This window comes from Aythya marila, assembly GCF_965140915.1.
Source record: "Aythya marila genome assembly, chromosome: 5".
Lineage (NCBI taxonomy): Eukaryota > Metazoa > Chordata > Aves > Anseriformes > Anatidae > Aythya > Aythya marila.
The window spans coordinates 15,634,113-15,656,101 of NC_139046.1; the positions used below are offsets into that span (position 1 = coordinate 15,634,113).

Genomic DNA, 21,989 nt, shown 5'->3' on the forward strand with positions numbered 1-21,989 from the left:
AAAATTAATTTAAATGTTTCATTCTGTCATTCCCCCTTTTTCCTGTTAATTTAATATTAAAAGTAATAATAAATGCCCTTTCATACAGTACACTATGTAAATTATGCACTGCATAATCACAGTTCTGTTCAGGACTCAACCCCTAAACTGAGTGTGCAGAAATTTGATTCAATCTGTTCACCACCACCGAGAGACAGCCAGTGCTGTATCAACTGTTGCCAACATGTCCAAATGAGCAACTTCTGATGGGAATGGTTTTATTATTTTATTTTATTTTATTTTATTTTATTTTATTTTATTTTATTTTATTTTATTATTTCTGCAGTTCAACAAACCCTTAAAAATGCAGCTTTAATGTTCCACCTAGTGCCTTAGGCTTGCAAAATAAAATTTCTTATTCCATTCTTATTCTACGAAAAAATGTGTCCGTGAACAGCTAGTCTTCAGAAAACCTTCATGTCAAGGCAAACCTGTAAGAACATTCCTCTAAAAGAACCACGCACAAAAATCCATGTCTACTTCAGAACAATACTTGGAACGTAGCATACACAAACCTCAGCAGGAAAAAAATATTATTTAGCATATTTTCTAGTTTGTTGCTAAGAAACTGTTGCTTCATTTTCTTATTGCCATTTGCAGTAAAATTCTGATTGTTCATTTGCCACTTTGGTCAACTCTTTGTAACAGCTATATAATTAAAAAGGAAAACACTGGAAAGTACTCATTGTGCTGTCATCATCTGTATACTGGTCCCCATATTCTCTCCTATAATTTAGTGCCCTCCAATAATATATAAAAAAATAAAATAAAATAAAATAAAATAATAATAATAAATATGTATTTGTAAGATTATAAGCTGCATTCTTCATATCTTTACGTAAGAACTACCAATGCCCTACAGTGTCAAATCTGCTATCCACTCTCCAAAAGTAGTTAAATGCTCTTGCATGAAGACAGAGTATGAACAGAAAAAATACATTTATGTATGTCCTCATTCCAGATATTTGTAGGATTTCTAACCAAATAGTAGTATCTAAGAGCATATTACTTGATGAATTTTAAATGAATTATTTTCTATTTTAAAAAGAACGCTTTGTTTTTTTCTTTTTTCCCCCAGGTTTACTATTTTTAGAATATCTACATAAAGCAGAATTTACTTACATTTTAAAAATAGGAACATTAATGGTAAAAATCTCAATAATGTTGGTTGGATATTAGAAAAAATTTCTGCACTGAGAGAGTTGTGAGGCATTGGAACAGGCTGCCAAGGGAAGTGGTTGAGTCACCATCCCTGGAGGTATTTAAAAGATGTCTAGATGAGGTGCTTGGGGACAGGGTTTAGTGGTAGACTTGGCAGTGCTAGGTTAATGGTTGGACTTGATGATCTCAGAGGTCTTTTCCAACCTAAAGGATTCTATGATTCTATGATTTCATTAAGGAGTTCTATACAATATGGTATCAGTTTTCTCAACCCTTTACAATGAGCAGGGACCTGAAAACATCTCTGGAACTAGTAACATGGATTAAATGATACTGGGAGCAGTAGAGGGACTGGAGCTCAGCCCAGCCCAGAGACTCCTCTGCAGGCAGTAAGGATGCCCGTGCCCCAGCTCGGGAGGTTAAGTGAATTTGTGTGTGTGGACATGGTGAGAGAGCCTCAGAGCCAGACTGGCACCATTAAATTCCTAACACAGAGCTAGCCAGTGAGTCCAGTTCCTTGCTATGACAACCATGAACACGATCTGTCATAAACATGTCAAACTTTATATTAAAACTAACAACTTTTTGTCTTTGTGTAATCTTTACTCTCTGGTTGCCATAGAAACTTCAGATTTCCTACCTAAAATTACTGTTGGCCAGTTTACCGGGTTTCTTCTTGTGCCAGTGTTGTCCTGTACTTTAAATCATTCTTCCTTTCCTGTTATTTAAAGGCTGTAGTCATGTCTATTCTAATCCTGGGTTAAAACAAGCTAAGGTGAGCATTTAGTCTTCACTCCTAAAACAGGCTCTCCATTCGCCTCATCACCCTTACTGTCCTCTCTGCATCTGCTGCAGTTTGACTTCACTTCTCTTGAATAAATGTGACCAGAATGACAAATGGTATTGCAGAGAGGAATTTCAGGGAAGTAATTCCTTCCATGAAGAACTCTGTACAGGAATTAGCTTACCAAATATACCACATTGGCAGCTCACAGCTATCTTGTGATCAATTAATGCATGAGGTCATTCTTGTCCACAGTCTTCTAAAACTCATTAACTCCTATCTTAAAGTCTGAATTCTTAGTATTAGCCTTAGCTGAATGGTGCTGCACTTCGTGGGAGTAAATCCATCCCATTATTCTGGTCCTTAAAGTCCTTTCAATCTCACTGGTATCATAATTACACTCTGTATTAATAACTTTGTGTCATCAGCAAATTTAGTATTGTATCACAGTTATTAATGAAATATGATTAGTCCTTAAGAAACTCCTTGAGTAAACTCCCTGTACCCGATACGTTAATTTATCAATATACACACCAATGTGCTCCTGCAAATAAAAGAAGCGTTTCCCATCCCTCTTTAGCCAACTCATTTAATCTCAAAATTCTCATCTATTCCTCGTTATTAACCATTTCTCATATAGCGAACATTTTGATGGTGTCCAGATGGATTAGATGAACTGTATATTTCTGTCCATAAAACCATTTCTTTTCTCCCTTCTACCCTTCCTCCCCCCCAAAAAATAAATAAAAATAGAAGAGGTCAAGTAAAATAGCCTGATTTCCCATCTGCTCTTGACTAACCAATACAGGATTTTGTTTTATTCCCTGCTACCTTCATGACTTTCTTTATTATTCTTTCATTTAAAATACATTCTGAAGTATCTATTGCATCTGACTATACTTGTAACTATTGCAAACATTTCCCATGTCTTAAATGAAGGCCTCTCTGCTATTCTTCAGTAATGCAGAAAAATCTTCACCTTGATATATCTGTACTTGAAAAAGTCTTTGCTATTGTACCTACTGTTAAATGTGCCAGTACTCTTAAAACTCATGCCTGGAGATTATCTTGCTCTCTGGTTTTTATAAGTGCATTAGCTGAAGAAGAAGCACTGTCTTTGACAAAGCATCCTATATAGCAGAAACGCTTCACACATATTAGTAAGCGAATCAGCTGGTAAGTTAAAAGAAAGAGCAAAGAGAGAGGAAAGGAAAGGAAAGGAAAGGAAAGGAAAGGAAAGGAAAGGAAAGGAAAGGAAAGGAAAGGAAAGGAAAGGAAAGGAAAGGAAAGGAAAGGAAAGGAAAGGAAAGGAAAGGAAAGGAAAGGAAAGGAAAGGAAAGGAAAGGAAAGGAAAGGAAAGGAAAGGAAAGGAAAGGAAAGGAAAGGAAAGGAAAGGAAAGGAAAGGAAAGGAAAGGAAAGGAGAAAAAAAAAAAAAGCAGTGCAGTCAAGGCAGTATATCTTTTCAAATGAAGTTTAACAACAGTGGAGAGACAGGAAAAATGTTGCAGAATACTGTAGAAGACAGAAAGAAGAAACCATCCTAGAATTCTCTCCCAGTTAACAGTCCATCTCTCAGATTATTATTTCTATGATGCTATGTCTTAATGGATCTTGTCAGTCCTAGAATGATATTGAAGAACTAAATATGGGAACAAAGGCCTTGAGCCCAAGAGAACCAAGAGTTTACTTCCCACCTCAGGGACAGGGCGACAGCCTAATCTGAAATTCCATAACAGAAAGACAGAAGACCAAATTCTACAGCCTGCAAAGCACAAGAGGTTTCAAGTACCCCAGTGGCCAGTAGCCACATACTCTTCATGTGCAAAATGTGCCTTAAGGTCAGTACCAATATAAATCATTACATGGTGACATTCCTTTATTAGCAGAAGTGGCTATTAAGATCAGTAGTTAGGCAGATACTGATGTTCCCGCAAGAGAAAGGAAAAATCAAGAAATACATGTAAACCAAAGCATTACAGATGTGATTACTAAATGAAAACCTGCATCAGTCTTTCACATGAAGATTCAGCAGTTCCTGGCACTGAATGTAGTTACCGTATCACTTATCCCAGAATTAAAGGTTAAAAAGATCTCTGGCTTGACCTACTCTAGGAGAAGTCTTCTTTACTTTATAAAACATCAACATATTAATGCACAGAACATGTAATGTCTAACATGTAATACCACATAGTAGGGCTTAATCCATGATCTCAGGGCTACTGGTCTACAAGTTTACAGTTGGGATGGATAGAAGGATCAGTTGTCAAATAAAGGTTTGTAATAAAGACATCAATATTCTCAATTTCTCTTGCACGCTCAGACATATTGGCCTAAATCATTTGGATATTATTGATAAAATAATAAAATATGTATGTAACGACATGAGTTATACAAACATACAGCTGGTATGGTTTGCAACTATTAGTAATACACATTATTATCTTCAATTCGAAATATCCACAATAACTGTTGATCTAAAGAAGTTGTAGGAGGAAAAGCAGACCTTGAGAAGCTTTGTTTGCCATTGGCCTTTTAACCAATAGCTCACTTTGGACTGTCAGTAATGGAATTGTATTCACCAACTGTTTAACATCTGTCTTTCTGGTAAGACACACACATGCACTTCTTGTAGATAAAGGCTTCTCGCAAAACAGCAAAGCTGTGTCACTTTGAGGTAACAAAGACTCAGGAAGATTAATGTTACTTGAAAACTAAGCAAATGTTTAGTTCCTTTGGTTATGCCTTCTCAAAGCAACTCAGAATATCAATGCCTTACAGAAGTTGATGCCATGGTAGTAAGAGTTGACACCTCTTCTGCAGACTGTTCTGAACTTCCATGCTCATTACAAACTGTCATATGCCTTCTTTCAAATTAAGATTTAGGGACTGTAATTCTGTCTCTTTGTCTACAAATAGTACATAGAAATACTGATTAAGAAGTCAGCTGCATCCACAAATGGATTTTTGAGGAATAACCAGAATACTCCTATCCTCTGTAAAAATATCCCCATAATTACATTAAAAAGCATAATTCAGCATAGTTTTGCAAGTCATTATCCTGTTAAAACTTTCTTTCAGGACAGATCTACAAACTCTGGAACTATTTAAGGACAACATATCGGTAAGAACTCTACTGTCCACATTTTTTACTCTTTATTCAGAAGCCCACCACATCTAAATTTGAGAGTAATTACTCTCTTTTGCTTCTGAGAATTTTCTTTTGCTAATATTCAGTAAAATAAAAAGAGATAACGTGGAAAAAATCTAAACTAGTGAATTTTTCAGTGTTAAATTTGATTCTACACAACCTGGATGGAAAAATACTTTTCATGAAGAAATGCATTAAGACTGCTGAAACCCCCGTTAAACTTAGGTGGGAAGATCCAGTCACAGCTTCTACAGCTTGCTAGCTCTAGCAGTCATCAGTATCTCCAGTTCAGCACTACAGAAATAAGGTTCGCAGGTTAAACTCTATCAAATTCTGCTCCCTGAACTCACTTCAGGACTCTCATTGGTTTCAACTCATTTCTTACAGAATATGAGGACAGAGCAGCAAAATTCATATGCTCTTTAGCATTGCTTATGAGTATGTGAATTGGAAATAGTTCCTCATATTATGCATTGGCAGAGGCGTTAACAATGGTTACTTGGATCTGAAACTGTCCTGGAAAACATTTAATGTGCTTATTTCTTTCCTTGGCCTTAACACATTAGGGGGAAAAAAGAAAAACACTTCCACTTTCCCATCTTGTCACACAACCAGGAAGCACCTGCAGATACCACAGAGAAGAAATAATTGTAATTGCTGCTGTAATTGCACTGTAATCTACCGCCCTAGTCTTGCCTACGTTGAAATCTCCCATTTTTCTCTCTTCCCCATGTCTCACAGCAAAGAAGCCGCTCAGAGCATCTGCCAATCTTTCAGCAGAAATAAAAATCTTCCATTATCATAGTCTGTAATTTGTGATGTCCTCTTCCTACACCAAGCTGAAGCCGCAAGGAGCACTGGATGACACAGGAGGGAAGAATCACGCCGTGACCCCAGCAGTGTGCTTGCCTTGAGAGCCGTTTGCAGCTTTCCTCCCAGCCACGTTACTTCACCCACATTCTGAACAGGGAATAATAAAGAACGCAGTAACACACAACCGAGTATGAGTAACGAGGCTTTTATTGAAAGACCAACGCCGATGACATTCAACCTTAGGTGCTAATTTCAGAGTTGAAATTTAAGAGGCCCTTAGTGCATTATTTCTTGAACGAGCCGCATTAGGCACATCATGATGCAGAAATAATCCACGGAGGTGATGACTGTGTTTTGAAGGAAACCTTTCAGTGGCAGGAAGGTAAACACATTTTCCTCTCTCTCTGTCAGAGCTCCACCAGTGCGTCTCACCAAGCAGAAGTTAATCAAACAGCAGCACAGCCCCTAACGCGCCGGGGGGAGACGAACGCAGCCCCTGACAGAAACACGGCGGGGCCGCCCCCGCCTCTACCCAGCCCCGGTCGCCCCAGCGCCGGCTCCTGCCCCGCGGCGCGCATGCGCACACCGCCCCCCTTCGGCAGGGCGCAGCGGGCGCCGTGCAGTGACGTCACTGGGTAATGGCGGCGCCCGCGGGGAGAGCACGCGGCGGGTACCGGCAGTGACGGTAACGGTTCTAACGGCTGTAACGGCTCTGACGGTAACGGCGGCCGGGACGGGCCTGGGGGCGCCCGTCGTGCGCAGGGCCCAGGCCCTGAGGGAGCGCCCGGCCCCGCGGCGGGGCCGCGTCTGTCCCGTGTGCCTGCTGCTGGGACGGTTCCCTAAAACTAGAAGAATTATGCCTCGCATTCCCCCCCATTTTTTTAAATATTGTCAATGTAATCTTAATTCTTCTGATCTGGCGCCTTAATTATTATTTTTTTTTCTCTTCTCAGTTTCTTTTTAGGTAAAAATGAAGGCCAAAAAAGGAAGGAGATTTACATCTTCCGTTAAACTGAAAAGAAAGGGTATTGCAGTGACAGGGAAATGGAAAACGGTGGAAATCGACCCCAATCTCTTTGCTGATGAACAGTTTCGAGATATAGTATGCCTGGAGGAACTTACGGAGTACAAGCTGGTAAATTCTAACAAAGTGGGACAAGTAAGTGGGCAGAAGAGAAAGGTTAAGAGTCTTTCAAACGGGAGCGAGGAGGAGGAAGAACCTGTCGTCCCTCCCAAAAAGAAAAAGAAAGGCAAAGATTTGAAAACCAAAACAGATACAAGTGATGATACTAATGCAACAGAAGTTGATGTGCCAGTTGATGAAGAGACGAGATGCGAAGAAATAATCGAAGGCACAAATTGTGAGGACAGTGGGCATACAGCTGGGAGCACTTCGAGCACAAAAAGTGCTGTGAAGAAAAAGAAAAAGAAGGTAGATAAAAATAAGACCTCTCAAGATCAGGAAGCTCTTCCATCAGTAACCACTTCTAAAAAACTCAAAAACTGGTCAACAGAAGTTTTATCTGCCTCAACTGATCACAAAGCTGATGTGTCCGCATGGAAAGACCTGTTTGTACCTAAACCAGTATTGAAGGCCTTGAGTTACCTGGGGTTTAGTGCTCCAACGCCTATTCAAGCACTAGCCTTGCCTTCTGCAATCCGGGATAACATGGATGTGCTTGGTGCTGCAGAAACGGGTATGAGTCCATTAAACTGGTAGTACGTGCAGTGAGTTTTCCATCTCCATTTTCAAATGCTACTTATTGTTAAGATTTTTATATGTAGGTTAAGGGTATGAGGATCCTGCGTATACAGTATATTAGTAATGGTTCGTGGTAAAGATGGAATATTTTGTGTTTGTCAGTTACTAAATTTTAATGCTCTACAAGGTAGAATGTGCGTAACTTTTAAGTCTCAGTGAGGTTTTATCTTTTGACTGAATTGTCTTTCTCTGGTCCTCCTCGAATTTTCTTATTTTAAGAGCTGCGAAGTGATGCATTACAAACAGCGGAATTAAGGAAAGAAACAGGGTCATAGTCCAACAGCATACTTTTTTTGGAGGTCCCTGTCAAGGCAAGAGAGCCAGCCTTCTTTGGATCTGGTTTGGTACTGGCTTGGAGAAGCAAGTAAGAAAGACCAGGTGCAGAGCATTAATCACAGTGGGTATGGTCCAGTGTATCAGAGCATTATTATAGCAACACAGGCCCAGACAGTGCCCTTAATGTGGACTCAGGCTGTAAATTGTTAGTAGCTGCAGCCATTCTCAGTGCTTGTGCTCAGAGTATTACATAGTACTGCTGAAGTTAATGGAACAGTCTCTTGTCCAGGTTGTGACCAGCTCATGCCTTTTATCTTTGAGCATTGCTAGCCTTAGTGAAATCTGTTACAGCTTCTGTTTTACCTAAACAATATTATGAAGTCTCTGAACGTTACTTTCCCTCTAACTTTTTTGCTGATAACACCTTTGAAGTTTTGTCTTCTCTGACACTACAACATGTTTTTCCCATAAAAGATAAAAATAGGAAGCACAATTGCAAGCTGTGTGGCTTAAAGGATTCTTTTGCTCTCTTCTCATCTGTTCCAGTTGCCTTATCTCACTACTTGCCTTGTAAAGCCATTTACTGCTCTTGAGCATGAAGGTATAGTAACTAATTTAATAAGTTATGCAGTCATTTGCATTTTTAGTTTAATTAGAAGCCAGGCTGGTGTTATTAGGCTTTAATAAGATTAGATTAAGCCCCTCAGGGAGTGTTTTTGAAAATGGAACTGAAAAATTAAATGCTGTATTTGTGCTGCAGAAAGGTGCCATTTTGGCAGTGCTGGAAAACAAATCTCTCCCTAGCTGCGGAATGGAAAGCACAGTTAGTAACAGGTTGTGCTCTTGCTGTCTTAATTTTGCATAACCCTGAGCTAATAGGACTGTTTTGCTCATTTATTTTGCTCTTTTATGAGAGAATGCCTGGTTCCCTCTAGAGAGCCCAATGGGTCTCAGTGTTCCTGCAGAAGCTTAAGAGGAGATGTGAGCAATTGTCTGTTAAGAAAGTGCTGCAGGTGGGAGAATCTAAAACTCTCCCATTCTGTTTTCCACATCATGCATCTTCCCTCAGCGTTGGGCCTGAGGGAGGGCACTGGCAAATGAAAGAACTATTCTTCACCTTTCGTTAGCACCGTAGGAGAGGATAGCAAGATTCTGATATGGTGGGGATCAGACACAGGAAATTTCAAGTCTTTTTTGCAGTGAAGCTAACTAGTTCTGTTCGTTACAATTTAATCATGGTGAAGAACTAGTGAGGTTTTGAGCTAAGAAAACTGCAAAAATTTTACAATGTAAAATTATTGAAGAGAGCATGCATTAGCTTGAGCTGTAGGATCTGGGGACTGAGATGCACTGTTCTAGTGTTGCAGGTGAGGCTATCGTATGTGATCTGTGCCTTGTGAAGATAACGTGGACTGTGAGGTGATTATTCAATATTTGAATGAATGTGGTATCTGTAGATTAGTTCTGAGTATTACTGCCATAATCTGGCTGGGTGCAGTGCTGACATTTGCACCAGACAGACTGCGTTGTATATTATTCAAGATCAGCATCATGTCAGGCTAATGGTACTAATACTAAGACTCTCCTCCAAGTAGACAAAATACTGTACTGCTGACTTTGGCAAACCACCGTGGGCTTGTAATACAGACAAATACCGCTCAAGGAATAGAGATGAGATTTCCAGAGGACTGCTTCCCAGCAGTGGCCTGCTGCAGGAGTAGTGTAATAGTGTATGGTGCTCTGCGTGCTTTTTTATGACTAATGAACTGATGTTTATGAGAACCTTAGCTGAGGTTGCTGTGCTATCAGGATTCTCCTAACATCTCTATTAGTGGCAGATAATTCAGAAGGGAGTATGTGTCAGGGATGTGACTCACAGTTTGGTGCAATGAACCCCAGAAATTATAGCTAGGGGAGCACTTCTTTTTCTTTGACAACCCCTTCTCTGTTGAATGCCTTACCTCTTTAAATCAGATGTATGTGTTTTGACTATAAAAATCTGAGCTTGTGATGGAACAGGAAATTAGAGGCTGGAGTATGTCAAAATACAGTTTTTCAGAAAGTGGTAAACACTACTACGAATTAAAGATGGAAGTGAATCCTTCAAGTACTTTCCAGTTTGTCCTTGGCCTCATTTGTTATTCCTTTATTTGCAGAACATTGATCAGAACTGTCAATTAGGGCATGGTATTCTCCTTACAGGCATACAGTTCTTTAAAAAGATCTTGGCTGCAACTGCAGCTTTTTAAAACTACTTTCAGAACAAATGAATCTGTCTGACCTGCTAGAAAAAAAATACTTATTCCCCAGGAAATATGTTATTGGTGACCTCAAGAAGATGTATGAAGGGAACAGGAGAAGAGATGCTATTGTTACAAGTTTCTGGTCTTCTAAAGATCAAGAGTTTGTGTGGGTTACAACTGTGTTTTAAGAACAGTGTGTGATTGGCTGTTGCTTTTCTCATCTTTTCAAATAACCTTCGTGTCTTGTCAGTCTGTATTAACTCTGTTTGTTTGTTTCTTAGGAAGTGGCAAAACGCTTGCATTTGCAATTCCTATGATTCACTCTGTGCTGGAATGGCAAAAATCAAACAGCTCAATGAGCAGAAATGACAGCGTTTCTAAAGAATCCCATCAGCATCATGATGAAACAAGATGGGAAAATGAGGATGAAGCAGAAAAACTAACCCATCAGCAGGTTGAAGATAGCGGAGATGAAGATGATGCATCATTTGCAACAGGCTGTGTGAAGGTGCTAGAAAATGATGAATTTGATTCTAGTGATAAGGGGCATGCTGTTGGTCTCCATAAAAAGAGACCTCTTTTAGGACTGGTCCTTACTCCCACAAGAGAATTAGCTGTGCAAGTAAAACACCACATCGATGCAGTCACAAAGTTTACAGGTACGTAGACCACAAGGGCTGTGTCCACTGGGTTTGGGGCTTGGCACAGGTGTTGAGCCAGAATGTGTGCCACAGTTTTTCGCAACATAAAATTGGGTGGCTTTTGGAGGGTTAGGGCTCACAGTCAGTAATATTTGGGAAATGCAACAAGATTCTTCAAAAAGATGCACATGGAAGTAAACAATGTGGGATACTTTGCTTTAAAATGTTTATTTGTACAAATAGCTATTGACCTGGGCTTTGGAAGCACAGAATCAATACTAGATACAAAGCCACAGTTTATATATATGTATATATATTAAAAAAATAAAAATAAAATAAAATTTAAGGGTAGAAGGCTTTGCTACATTGTCTGACTTACCTGCAACAGCAGTCAAACACAGCATATTACTGGGTAGTATATTGATGAAAGGAATTTCATCTTGCTCCTTTCTCATCCAAACAGAGGTCAGCACATCTGTTAAGGGAATGAGTGAGGATGTGAAACTACTAAAGATGGGGAGAATAGAGAAGTAACTCCCCTCTTCTCAAACAGCAGCAGTTGTTTATTTACAACATCAACCGTAGGATATGGATTGCAGTGAACTGCTTAAGAGCATCTTCCTTTGGTGTCTACGTATCCTGCTGTGCTCATCAGTCTACAGCTGATTACAACACTAATTTTAACTCCTAGCCTAAAATAATCAATTTATGTCAGTACAGTCCTGACGGGATTGGTGCAATTTGTATATACAAATCTGCTGTCCAAGTGATGTGCAGTTGCTGTAGCAGGAGAGAAAATTTTGATGTGAGCTAGCTTTGTCTTAACATAAAGCTGTGCACAGTACTTGCACAGTAGCATTGAGTTCCTCATTTGTGTTGGTGTATCATCTGAAGAAGTAGGACGAAGTAAGCTATGTGTGGGGCCTGTGCTTCCCGAGCCAAATTTCTAGTACTTGAGCAAATTGCTTAAAACTGGCTTAGGGTTTCTGCACCACTCTGCAGTCCAGAGAACCATTAGGCAGTAACATCCTTGTTAAAAATGTTCCATAGCAAATGGGTAAGACAGGCCTTTCTTATTCTTAGAGGGACCTGCTGGTTATTCCTAACAGGAACTTGCTTGCTCGTACGGATATAATTGACAAAACAGGAGTTTCTGCAGTACAGGTAAAACAAAAAGCTAATGGCTGTGGAGGACCTACATGATTATTGCTGCTTTTGGAAGACAGGTGCACTAAAAGAAAGGCTATTATATGCACTAGGAGAAGGACTACTTTATTTTTAACATCTTCCTTTAACACGAATTTCTCTGCAAAGTTGACAGCATTGCCTTAATGTTGACAGTGCTGTATAGAAGCCCACAAATGTCCTGGCTGAGAGGCTTGATGCTAGTTGTGGTATAGACTTTTTTTTAACTCACTTCTCTGAGTGGATGTATATAAAGATATTCAATGATAAATTCAACAAAGGCTATAATTTATATCTTCTAGGCATTAAGACTGCAATTCTAGTTGGAGGCATGGCCGCACAGAAGCAAGAACGTGTACTGAATCGAAAGCCAGAAATTGTAATTGCAACCCCAGGCCGTCTGTGGGAACTAGTGAAAGCAAAACACCCACATCTCTCCAATCTTCGGCAGCTCAGGTAAAGGTGCTTTTAGACTAACTGCTGAATGCTGTAATGGGTGTCACTGCATATAGTGATTGCATTGACTAACTGATTAAGCAATTTAAACTATGTAAGATAAACTTACTTTATTGCCAGAGTATAGTGGTTAGTGCATAGTGGTTATGTGGAGAGAGGGAAATGTTAAAGTCAGTAACAAAAAACTTATTTTTCTTTCAGAAACCCATTTTTTCAGAAAGAAATGTGTAAGGCTGTTGTAGCTACCCTAGGATATCTATTGTTCCTTTGAGTTGTACATACAGATCTTTTCTTATGTGTTTATCAGGAAAGATTCTTTTGAAGTATATCAGATTTGTATTTATCCACACAACTCTATTTATACTGTAAGTTTTCTATTTGACAGGTGCCTTGTGATTGATGAAGCAGACCGAATGGTTGAAAGAGGTCATTTCTTAGAGCTGTCTCAGTTGCTGGAACTCTTAAATGATTCACAGTATAACCCTAAACGACAGACTTTTGTTTTTTCTGCCACCCTGACATTAGTCCATCAGACTCCCACAAGAGTTTTACAGAAAAAGAACGCTAAGAAAATGGACAAGAAGACCAAACTAGAAATGTTAATGGAAAAAGTAGGAATAAAAGGCAAACCAAAAGTGATAGACTTAACAAGGAAAGAGGCTACTGTTGAAACTCTGACAGAGACCAGAATCCACTGTGATACAAACGAGAAGGACTATTATCTCTATTACTTTCTTCTCCAGTATCCAGGAAGAACCATGGTCTTTGCAAACAGCATAGACTGTATAAAGCGCCTCAGTTCTCTCCTCTCAATCTTAAATTGTGATCCTCTTCCTTTGCATGCCAATATGCACCAGAAGCAAAGGTTAAAAAACCTGGAAAGGTTTGCTGAGCGAGAGAGGTAAGTTGATTGTTCTGCTTCTAGTAGAGGAGAAAAATCATGTAAAGAATGGGGGGGAGAAGAGAGGAAACAGCCATGTTATAAGAGAAGGTTTGGAGAGTTGGCTGGGGATGTAAGTCCCTGGTTCCTGAGCCAAAGTTACTGACAATGAAGGATGGGGTCCATAGGGTGGCTGAGGCATTCAGATGGATTGAGTTCAGTACAGGGGTCACCAAAATGGCTGAGAAGCCTCTGTAAGGGGAGGATGGGGGGCACTGGGCTTGTGTCACCTAGAAAAGAGGAGGCTTAGCATGGACCTAATGGCAGCCCTCCAGTGCCTTAGGGTAATCAAGAAGACAGCCAGGCTTTTCACAGTGGTGCATGGTGGGAGGATGGGAGACAACAGGCACAAGTTGAAATAAGAGAGCTTCAGACTGGGTGCAAGAAAGAGCTGTCTCTGTAAGAACAGACAGGCATTGGAGGAGACTTCATTCTTGGGGGGTTTTAAGGGCTTGATTGGATAAAGCCCTGAACAACCTGGTCACAGCCATGTAGCTCATCCAACTTAGAACACAAGATTGGGCTGGAGTCCTCCTGAAGTCCCTTGGAGTCTGAATTACTCAGGGATCCAGCGGGTCTTTATTGCTGAAGGAGTTGTCATTTACGCTGTTCTCATCTATATGCTTTTATAATCATGCTGCACATTCCCTCAGGCCCTCTACCTTAGCTCTACAGCTCCTGTAAGTTGGCTCCTCTCACAAAACTATCAAAAAGTAAATCACTTTTTGCTGGGTTATGCTTTTGCAGGTTTTCTTAGATGAATTAGCTTCCTGAGGGTCAAAGTATCATAGAGCAATGTGAAGAGGCAGTTGTGCCTTTCAGCAGCAGTGGGCTGTCAGATTTGCCCAGGCATGCCTATTGGGTCATTTTAACAATGATTGTTTCCTTCTGGCTTTGAAACAGCCTTTGGGAGGCAGGTGTGTGTTCTCAACACTTCAGTAAGCAAGAAGCCTCACAGCTTAGTACTGGTGCAAAGTACTGTGTGCTGTCTGATTGTGCTGGAACGTGTACCACAGTAATAGACTCGGGCAGTGGAAGCAGATTGTATTGTCATGATAGATCTGCAGTATCCATTGGCAAAATGTAGTTTCAATAGCCTTGGTGTAGGCCAGGCTGAGCATTTTCAGATTTTCAAGGCAAGAAGCAACTATAACAACTATAACAAGGCAAGAAGCATCTATAACGGCCTCTTGCAGAATGCACACCATGGAATTTTCTGTTTATTTCTGCTTTGAACCTTGTAGCCATAGGGTATGCAGTCAGATGCCATAAAATCTTAACAAATTCATGCTACCTACAAATAACTCTTTTCAGCTGCTGGGAGGGTTGTTTTTTTTGTTTTTTTTTGTTTTTTTTTTTAATGAACAAATTGCTCCATACCCTAGGCAGACTTCTGTCTCTGTAACAGTCTTTTATATAAAAGAATGACTTTTCTGAGGAGTACTTTATTTCTAGGGGTGAAGGGAAATACTAATTATTAGAACAGAATAACCACCTTATATTTCTAGTTTTTAATTTATGTAAAGAAATTGAGTATGACTTGGTAGAAGACACTTCAGCCCCCAAAAGTGTTAATTAAATCTATAATGTTAATAATAAGGTGATTTTCTCAGCTGGTGAAATGTGTAATAGCCTTTATGTCCTGTCAAAAGATAACTGTCGTTAATGCTATTGTCATACCAAACTAATGATATTTTTAAATCCAGTCTGGGCAGAGCACTGAAAAAGGTACTGAGGGAGCGCTTTTACTCCCCCCTGCCAAGGGGTTGGATATGGTTGGTGAATAGTGATTTATGCTATTTCCTGTGAATTCCTGAGAATAAAAGCTTAGGAAAACAGGATACAGCAAGGTAGGGAATTTCATTATTAGAAACAGAATGAACCTGCTGAAGGTAACGTTTATGTTATTTCTTTTACTGTAAGAGTTTCTGTTTCAAGACGGCCTGTAAGGTAATATTGGGTATCATTTTCTGTAAGGGCAAACAAATAGCGTATTTCTAGCAGATGATATAGTACAAATTTATTCCTTAAATTGCTGTGGTAGAATTCAGGGTCATGTATTATACATTTCTTGGCAGATGGTTTACTCTTCAATTTTATGTTCATTAAATATTATCACTTTCTCAGCTGTGTCCTCCTGACAACAGATGTTGCAGCTCGTGGTCTTGACATTCCCAACGTGCAGCATGTCATCCACTACCAGGTTAAATGTCTTTTGCTTTTACTATATTGGTTTTGAGTAAGTTTCTTTTACTAGCAACCCAAAGACTATAAAGCTCTGATTCTCAGTCCTGTGTTAAGAGTATAAGGATTTAATCATCTTTAATTAAACTGTCCTGTAGTGCTTTGTACCACTGATACAGTGACTGTCATTATAAATGTGTGATTATATATAAGAAATGACATAACAGATATGATTCTCCTTGCTTTTTTCTTAACTTTGAAACCCAGAGGTGTCACATGACTCACCCTTATAGCTCTTCTTTGAGGATACATACACGCATACATTTTTTTCCTGCTTTGCAAATGAAATGTCAGAGTCAGAAGTTAGGAGAAGACTTCCTGGCATAATCTGTTACAAAAATACTAGGCCAGGTAACAAAAAGTGTCCCAAGGCAACATCTTTCACACTTACCTTCAGCTGTGTTACATGCAATGTGCCATGTGCATATAAAAAGCAATTTATCATAAGGCCTGGTACTATGTGGCAGTCTCTTGGCCAAAGAATGACAAGCTGCTGGTAAGCTCCCTTGGCCAGCTTCATCATTTGTCTGATGTTTTGCAGGTCCCTCGCACTTCTGAGTTGTACGTACACAGAAGCGGCAGAACAGCCCGAGCTGCCAATGAAGGCCTTAGCTTATTGTTGATCGGCCCTGATGACTTGATCAATTTTAGGAAGATTTATAAAACCTTGGAGAAGAGTGAAGAGCTGCCATTTTTCCCAGTTGAAACCAAGTATATGACTTCTATCAAGGTAAAGAAACATCAATCTATTTGCAGCCTGAGTAGTTGCTTACTTGCTTGCTTACATTACTGCATTGCCCATCACGTTCTTTCCAGGTTTCAGATGAACTTTACTCTTCAGGACCTGGATTTGAAAAATCACATTTTATCTTTTTAAACCAATATTTGTTGTTTCTCCTCAATAACTGGCCCAAGAAAAGTGTTCAGACATAAACAACACTTACATTTGTCTTGCCTGTCATTGCATAGAGCTTCTCATGACTAGATTCCCAAAAATAGTACAGGGAGGTGTGTATGCTTGGTGGCTGGGAAGCTGGGATGTTAAGTTGTTTAAAGTCTCTGTTAGGAATACATGTGTACTAGAACAGGATCTTCAGTGGGGTTTGGCTGCCATTGAACCTGGTCAGAACCCGGTATGTTTCCCTTTTTTAGCCAAGGAGAATTCAGTAACTCCCAAGATGTACAGTGGTTAGGATTTACAAAACAGTACGTTTCAGAAAGCAATGTTTCTGCTTACTGAAAAAATACCTTGTTTTGAGAGTGCTCTTGCAGGGGTCCCTTCGGCATTTCTTCATGAGTAGCTCTTGGCAGTTTTCATGCTCTGTCAATTAATGGGCAGGTAAATGTTTTTCCCACACTTAAATTTTCCTGCTATCATCTCACTCTCTTCTCTCCATAATAGTGCTCCTTTCCCCAGGTAAGGTGTCTTTCTAATTGTAATTACAGAACTCTAGCCTCCTAGGGCCTTCGCATGGTCAGGTGTCATTTACACTTTGCCCTTGGCTTAATCACAAAGCCCTTGTAATTGGGACTCATAGTGCTGCTAGTTCTTTATGTCTGTCCATTTTGCACTTTCTTCCCTGGTTCTGCCTGCCTTCATTCAAGTTGTAAAAAATCAGAAGGAATTTCACACTTGAAAGGAATAGAATTGGCGAACCATGGTAGAGAAAAGACCAAAAAAGGACTCAAATTTAACAAAGATGGAAAAGCTATTTAGAATTCCTTGTAATGATCTTAGGAGATGTCATTGACTTGTTTTATTAGTCAATTACAAGTTTAATTTCTTGTTTCTGCTGTTTTAATTGTTTTCGCAGTTTCGGGTGGTGCTGTAACTGTGCAGCACCCAGCTATTCATTTGGGCTCGTAAGGGAGTCCTACACACAGTTTTTGTGCAACCGCAGGCACATTCCAAACAGCAGAAGTTGTTGCTAAGTTGATTTATTATTTAATGTCAGTGCAGATTTTCTTTCCGTAACAAATTAGCTATTTAAGACAGCTTGGCCCAGCTGGGAGGCTGCAGGTCAGGTTAGGTTTGCTGGACATCTTCATTCCACATATGAGCAGCTGGAAAGAGGGATGGAACATTTTGTCCTATGCCTAAACAAAGTCAGGTACATTTTTGAAAACATGTGTGACCTGCAGGAACTTGGTTCTTCAGACTAGCATGAAGCTAGTGGCTGTCCCCCGTTGCTGAAACTGGTAACTTTTAAGATCCAGCTATACTTGGAAATGATTGGTGATCTGTCCCTGATGTCTCTGAAGTGTTTACAACAATTCCTTTAAAGAATGAGGTGCTAACATTCAGTGATGTTTAGAAGTTGAGATATTTTAGGAGTCAAATTCAGTCATGGATATCTGAAGAAGGAAAACGCTTTGGTAAATGACATGTCTGTATTACATAGGCTGTCAGCTGGGACAGCAGTAGGGAACAAACACATCTGTCTCTCTGCATGGCTGACACCTCAGTTGCATTGTAATGCATGTTTTCAAACACAGATTCTGCTGGAGTCCACCACATTTAAACCTGATTGAAATGTCTGCAATGCGCTTTTGTTGCAGGAGCGGATGAATTTGGCACGGCAGATTGAGAAGGCAGAATTTTTCAATAGCCGAGCAAAGCAACACGATTCTTGGCTCCAGCAAGCTGCAGAGGCTCTTGAAGTTGATCTCGATGACGACCTCCTTATGGGCAAGTAGTAATGCTTGTTATGGGTGTGCTCAGTTAGTCCTGTATAGCACTGGTGTCCAAAAGGAGTGCCACCGTGGCAGAAGAACTTTTAAACCCTGCAGGGCATAAGGGGAAGTAAAGCAGTGTTACTTCTTAGTATGCGGCATTGCTAGTGTTTTCAGGATGGTTGTGTAGTAGTGCTGCAGTGAGGGAATGAGTTGTGGCAAGACAGACAAGTCTACGCAACATAGGATAGCTTAACTTGTGGAACCTTTTAAAGGTATTCTAATGGTTCAGTATGTCCTGTGGGAGTCTCTTCCCCTCTGTGTCAAAGAAAAAGCTATTTATCTCCTCCTGTTCATTTCTCCCATCCCCCTGTAGTCAAGCAGCAGGACAGGAGCCAGGCAGTGCTGTGGAGGAACACCCAGGAAACGCTGGCAAATACCAAAAATTATGTTAGCCTTATGTGGGTTGAATTGTGTGGGCTAAGTGTCGAATAGTGGTATGCAAGTTGTTGAGGTTTCAGTTGGTGTGTTAGAACTATAATATTTTCTTGTACTTTAAGATTAAATATTCTGCAGGCTGTGCCTGAGGGAATACATAAAGCTGTGCAGCTACAGGTGCCTATTAGTTGAATGCCATGAAGCTTTGCACTCCTTAGATGGACTGTTAAATGCCGCACTGTGTTCCAATTTTAGGAGCTGAAGGTATAATTTCCTACCAGTCCAGAAGGTGTACTGAATGGAGTTGCTGCCTGGGTCACTTCAGCTTAAGCTGCCTCTATCCTGGTAGCTGCTTAATGCAGAGATGCCTGAACCTTAAAGCGTGTTCAGATATATATATTTTCCCCCTTCTTTTGTCCATAGACTAGCTTGTTTTCTACCACTTTGCAAGCAAAGACTAATCAGATCTGTCCAAACTGTTCAGCAGTGCTCTCAGATAATTAGCACCCTGTCTGTTTTGACATAATCTGAGTATTCTGTACTTTGAGATAAGTTTCAAAACAGCACAACTAATGCAAGTTAGTTGCAGCTCTTCAGTGAAGCACTTTGTAATTGCTACCCAGAATCTTGCCAGATTCATGCAGTTATTCAGTCTCCAATTCTTCCATAGCTTGTTGGAAACAAATGAAAGTCTTAGTCATACTTCCCATAAATAAAAGGCTTCTTACATTGTTACAAAGGATGTAGTAATGTCCTTTCAATTTACATTACAGATAACCTTAATTTCATTTATTCCCTCCAGATCAGACTTCTGATCCTGTGAACTATCTCAGGTCTCTTTTGTGCCCTTCCTTCTACGCTATTAAATCTGGCCATCTCATTGTTTTGTTTTTTTTTATGTATAAGGAAGAAAGGGCTTCCCACTTAACAGGTGTTGAAATGAGGCTCACATAAGGTAACAACTTACAGAGGAGAAGTTTCTGCCAGAGCTGGAAACCCTTGGTTAATATTTTGTCTTCTCGACCCCTTTTCTTTTTGTTCCTGAGAGAATGCTCTGGGTTGCGAGTCAAGTGAATGATTTAGCAGAATGTTACCTAGGATAGAGCTACTCAGTCATGTTTATTCTTACTTGTTTTTCTTGTGGACAACCTCAGGTGATCTAGAAATGTCACAGATGACTGGAAAACTTCATTGGAGTTGAGCGGTTTTGTTGGAGAGAGATTTGTAGCAGTAGGGGCAGATGCTAAAGGCAGATGAAACAGGCCAGTGCAAGTTCTTCTGTTTTTGTAACATTCTGTATCTTTGATTTTCATTCCCAAGGAAGAAAAACTAGTGAGCAAGAAGAAAGCCAGAAGCAAAAGATGCTGAAGGGAATGAAGAAACAACTGAAACATATGCTGTCCCAGCCACTGTTCAAAGTCTTTATGAAAACCAAGTACCCAACACAGTCTGGAAAACTCCTCCTGCCTCAGACCTCAGTGGGCAGTTCAGAATCTGCTTTGGGTACCGTGTCTAAACAACAAGCCAGGAAGAATAAATCAAAAAAAAATTAAATCAGATAACTAAGCAAGATCTCCTGCTGTGATGGAATCAAGGACTAGTCTTACCAAGGCTGATAGTTCTTATGCAGGAGCTCAGCTAGAAAACACGTAGTATCAAGGGATGATTCCTGTGTCTTGGTTGTGCAGGCACACAGCAAAATGTTGATCTAAAGGGCACTGTTAACGCGTGATTAGTTACTCTTGAATCCCGTCTTCAGTCTTATTTTCTGACATCCTTTTTCTTACTGTCCATATTAATAGAATTTAATTAGTTTTGAGATAGTTCTGTTCATTGCTTCTTTTTATAAGGCAGGTGGAAGTACCGGGTAAAACTCACTGTGGACATACTCTAATGTAACTTGATTTGAATTTTAGTGTTATTAAAGGGGAAGGTAGGCTTTATGTGGGGGACAATCTGAGCTGGTGTTAATGGCAGATTTGGCTGTTACTGCAGTCAGTTCAGTGAGAAAGGCAGTAAATACAAGTAGTGTTACCAGGAAGGCTAGAATTGTAGTTATGTGAATCTGTCCCAGTTTGCTTTCCCCTCTGATACTGTTTCTCAGTGCTGTTATCCACTGTGTCTAATTCCACTATTCCTTTAGTTACTATGTTTAAGAATGTTGGAAAAAAAAACACAAGGTGGCAGTAATCCAGGACTGACCTTGGGAGATACGCCATCCAGGCAGACTTTTCAGGAATGAGTGTTGCTATTCAGCATGTTATTAATTAGTATCTCAAGTTAAGTCTGTTTGAAAACATGTTTGAATCATGACCTTTTTCTGTTGGAAAAGATGATGATATGAAATGTCACTTATGAAGAGCGTTTCCTGATGATTGTACTTCTGAATCATTTTATCCTGACCTGGGCAAATACTTTCTAAAAATGTTTTTTAAACTATGTAAGAAAATCGTATTTTGAATTCTTGTTAAATTATATTTGGTATAAAACCCAAAGTCTGTGTCTGCTTTCAATTCCTTGGAATTTCTAAATTTCTCATAGTTTTCCCTTTGCATTTAGCAATTGAGGAGAAGAAATTCAGGGGAGAAGCACCCAAAAGGTAAGACACAGCAGTGACATCTGTATAGGTGGGAGCACAGAAAACAGTCACCTGCCAGATCTAGACTGAGCAAAGTTTTTGTGTCTTGTATTGAATCATTGTGACTGCCCTGCTAGGAGGCAACAACTGACTCAACTAGTCAAAGAGAAATTTACCTATGGAGTTAAGTGTCTCCACCAACCACTTGTTGGTTTTGGGAGAGTAGGAAGCTCTTTGCTCTTTCATCTTTATAAATAATTGACTCTCCTGCTCCCACCATCTCTGGCAGGGGCTTTTCTCTCACTTGCTGCCTTGCATTACTGAAGAAGAGATGTGACAATCATAAGCGTACAGAGCTTATCAATTTTATATGAAGCTTTTCTGGCAATACACTTCGTCTGATGTCCTTTGGGGGGCGGGGGGGGGGGAGACGTTGTAAGGCTCTTTATCCTTACCCATGTGAGAAGACAAAACATCTTTGCAGTCTCTGTGACATCTGAAAAACTACAAATTTAAAGAAAGCATCTTGCAAGGAGATCTGAAAAAATGAAACTGAGCAAAGGCGAGCATGCCCTGTGTCGTTCTTTTTTTTTTTTTTTTCTGTACC

The 21,989-nt window shown here is 39.9% G+C and overlaps 1 protein-coding gene across 1 annotated transcript; it reads left to right on the forward strand.

The window, feature by feature from the left end:
- The first annotated feature begins 6,587 nt into the window (after positions 1–6,587).
- On the forward strand, positions 6,588–21,288 carry DDX24 (DEAD-box helicase 24). Its single transcript, XM_082760406.1, has 9 exons — positions 6,588–6,631; positions 6,900–7,643; positions 10,509–10,886; positions 12,356–12,509; positions 12,895–13,410; positions 15,577–15,652; positions 16,235–16,423; positions 18,253–18,386; positions 20,129–21,288. The coding sequence occupies exons 2-9, from the start codon at positions 6,917–6,919 to the stop codon at positions 20,355–20,357; spliced, it is 2,403 nt and encodes an 800-aa protein (XP_082616532.1). The 5' UTR covers positions 6,588–6,631; positions 6,900–6,916; the 3' UTR covers positions 20,358–21,288.
- The last annotated feature ends 701 nt before the right edge of the window (positions 21,289–21,989 follow it).

Coding starts and splice junctions, on each gene's coding strand:
- DDX24 (XM_082760406.1), top strand. CDS start 6,917: ATGAAGGCCAAAAAAGGAAGGAGATTTACATCTTCCGTTAAACTGAAA. Junction 13,411..15,576: donor AGGTTTGCTGAGCGAGAGAG/GTAAGTTGATTG, acceptor TCACTTTCTCAG/CTGTGTCCTCCTGACAACAG. Junction 15,653..16,234: donor AGCATGTCATCCACTACCAG/GTTAAATGTCTT, acceptor GATGTTTTGCAG/GTCCCTCGCACTTCTGAGTT.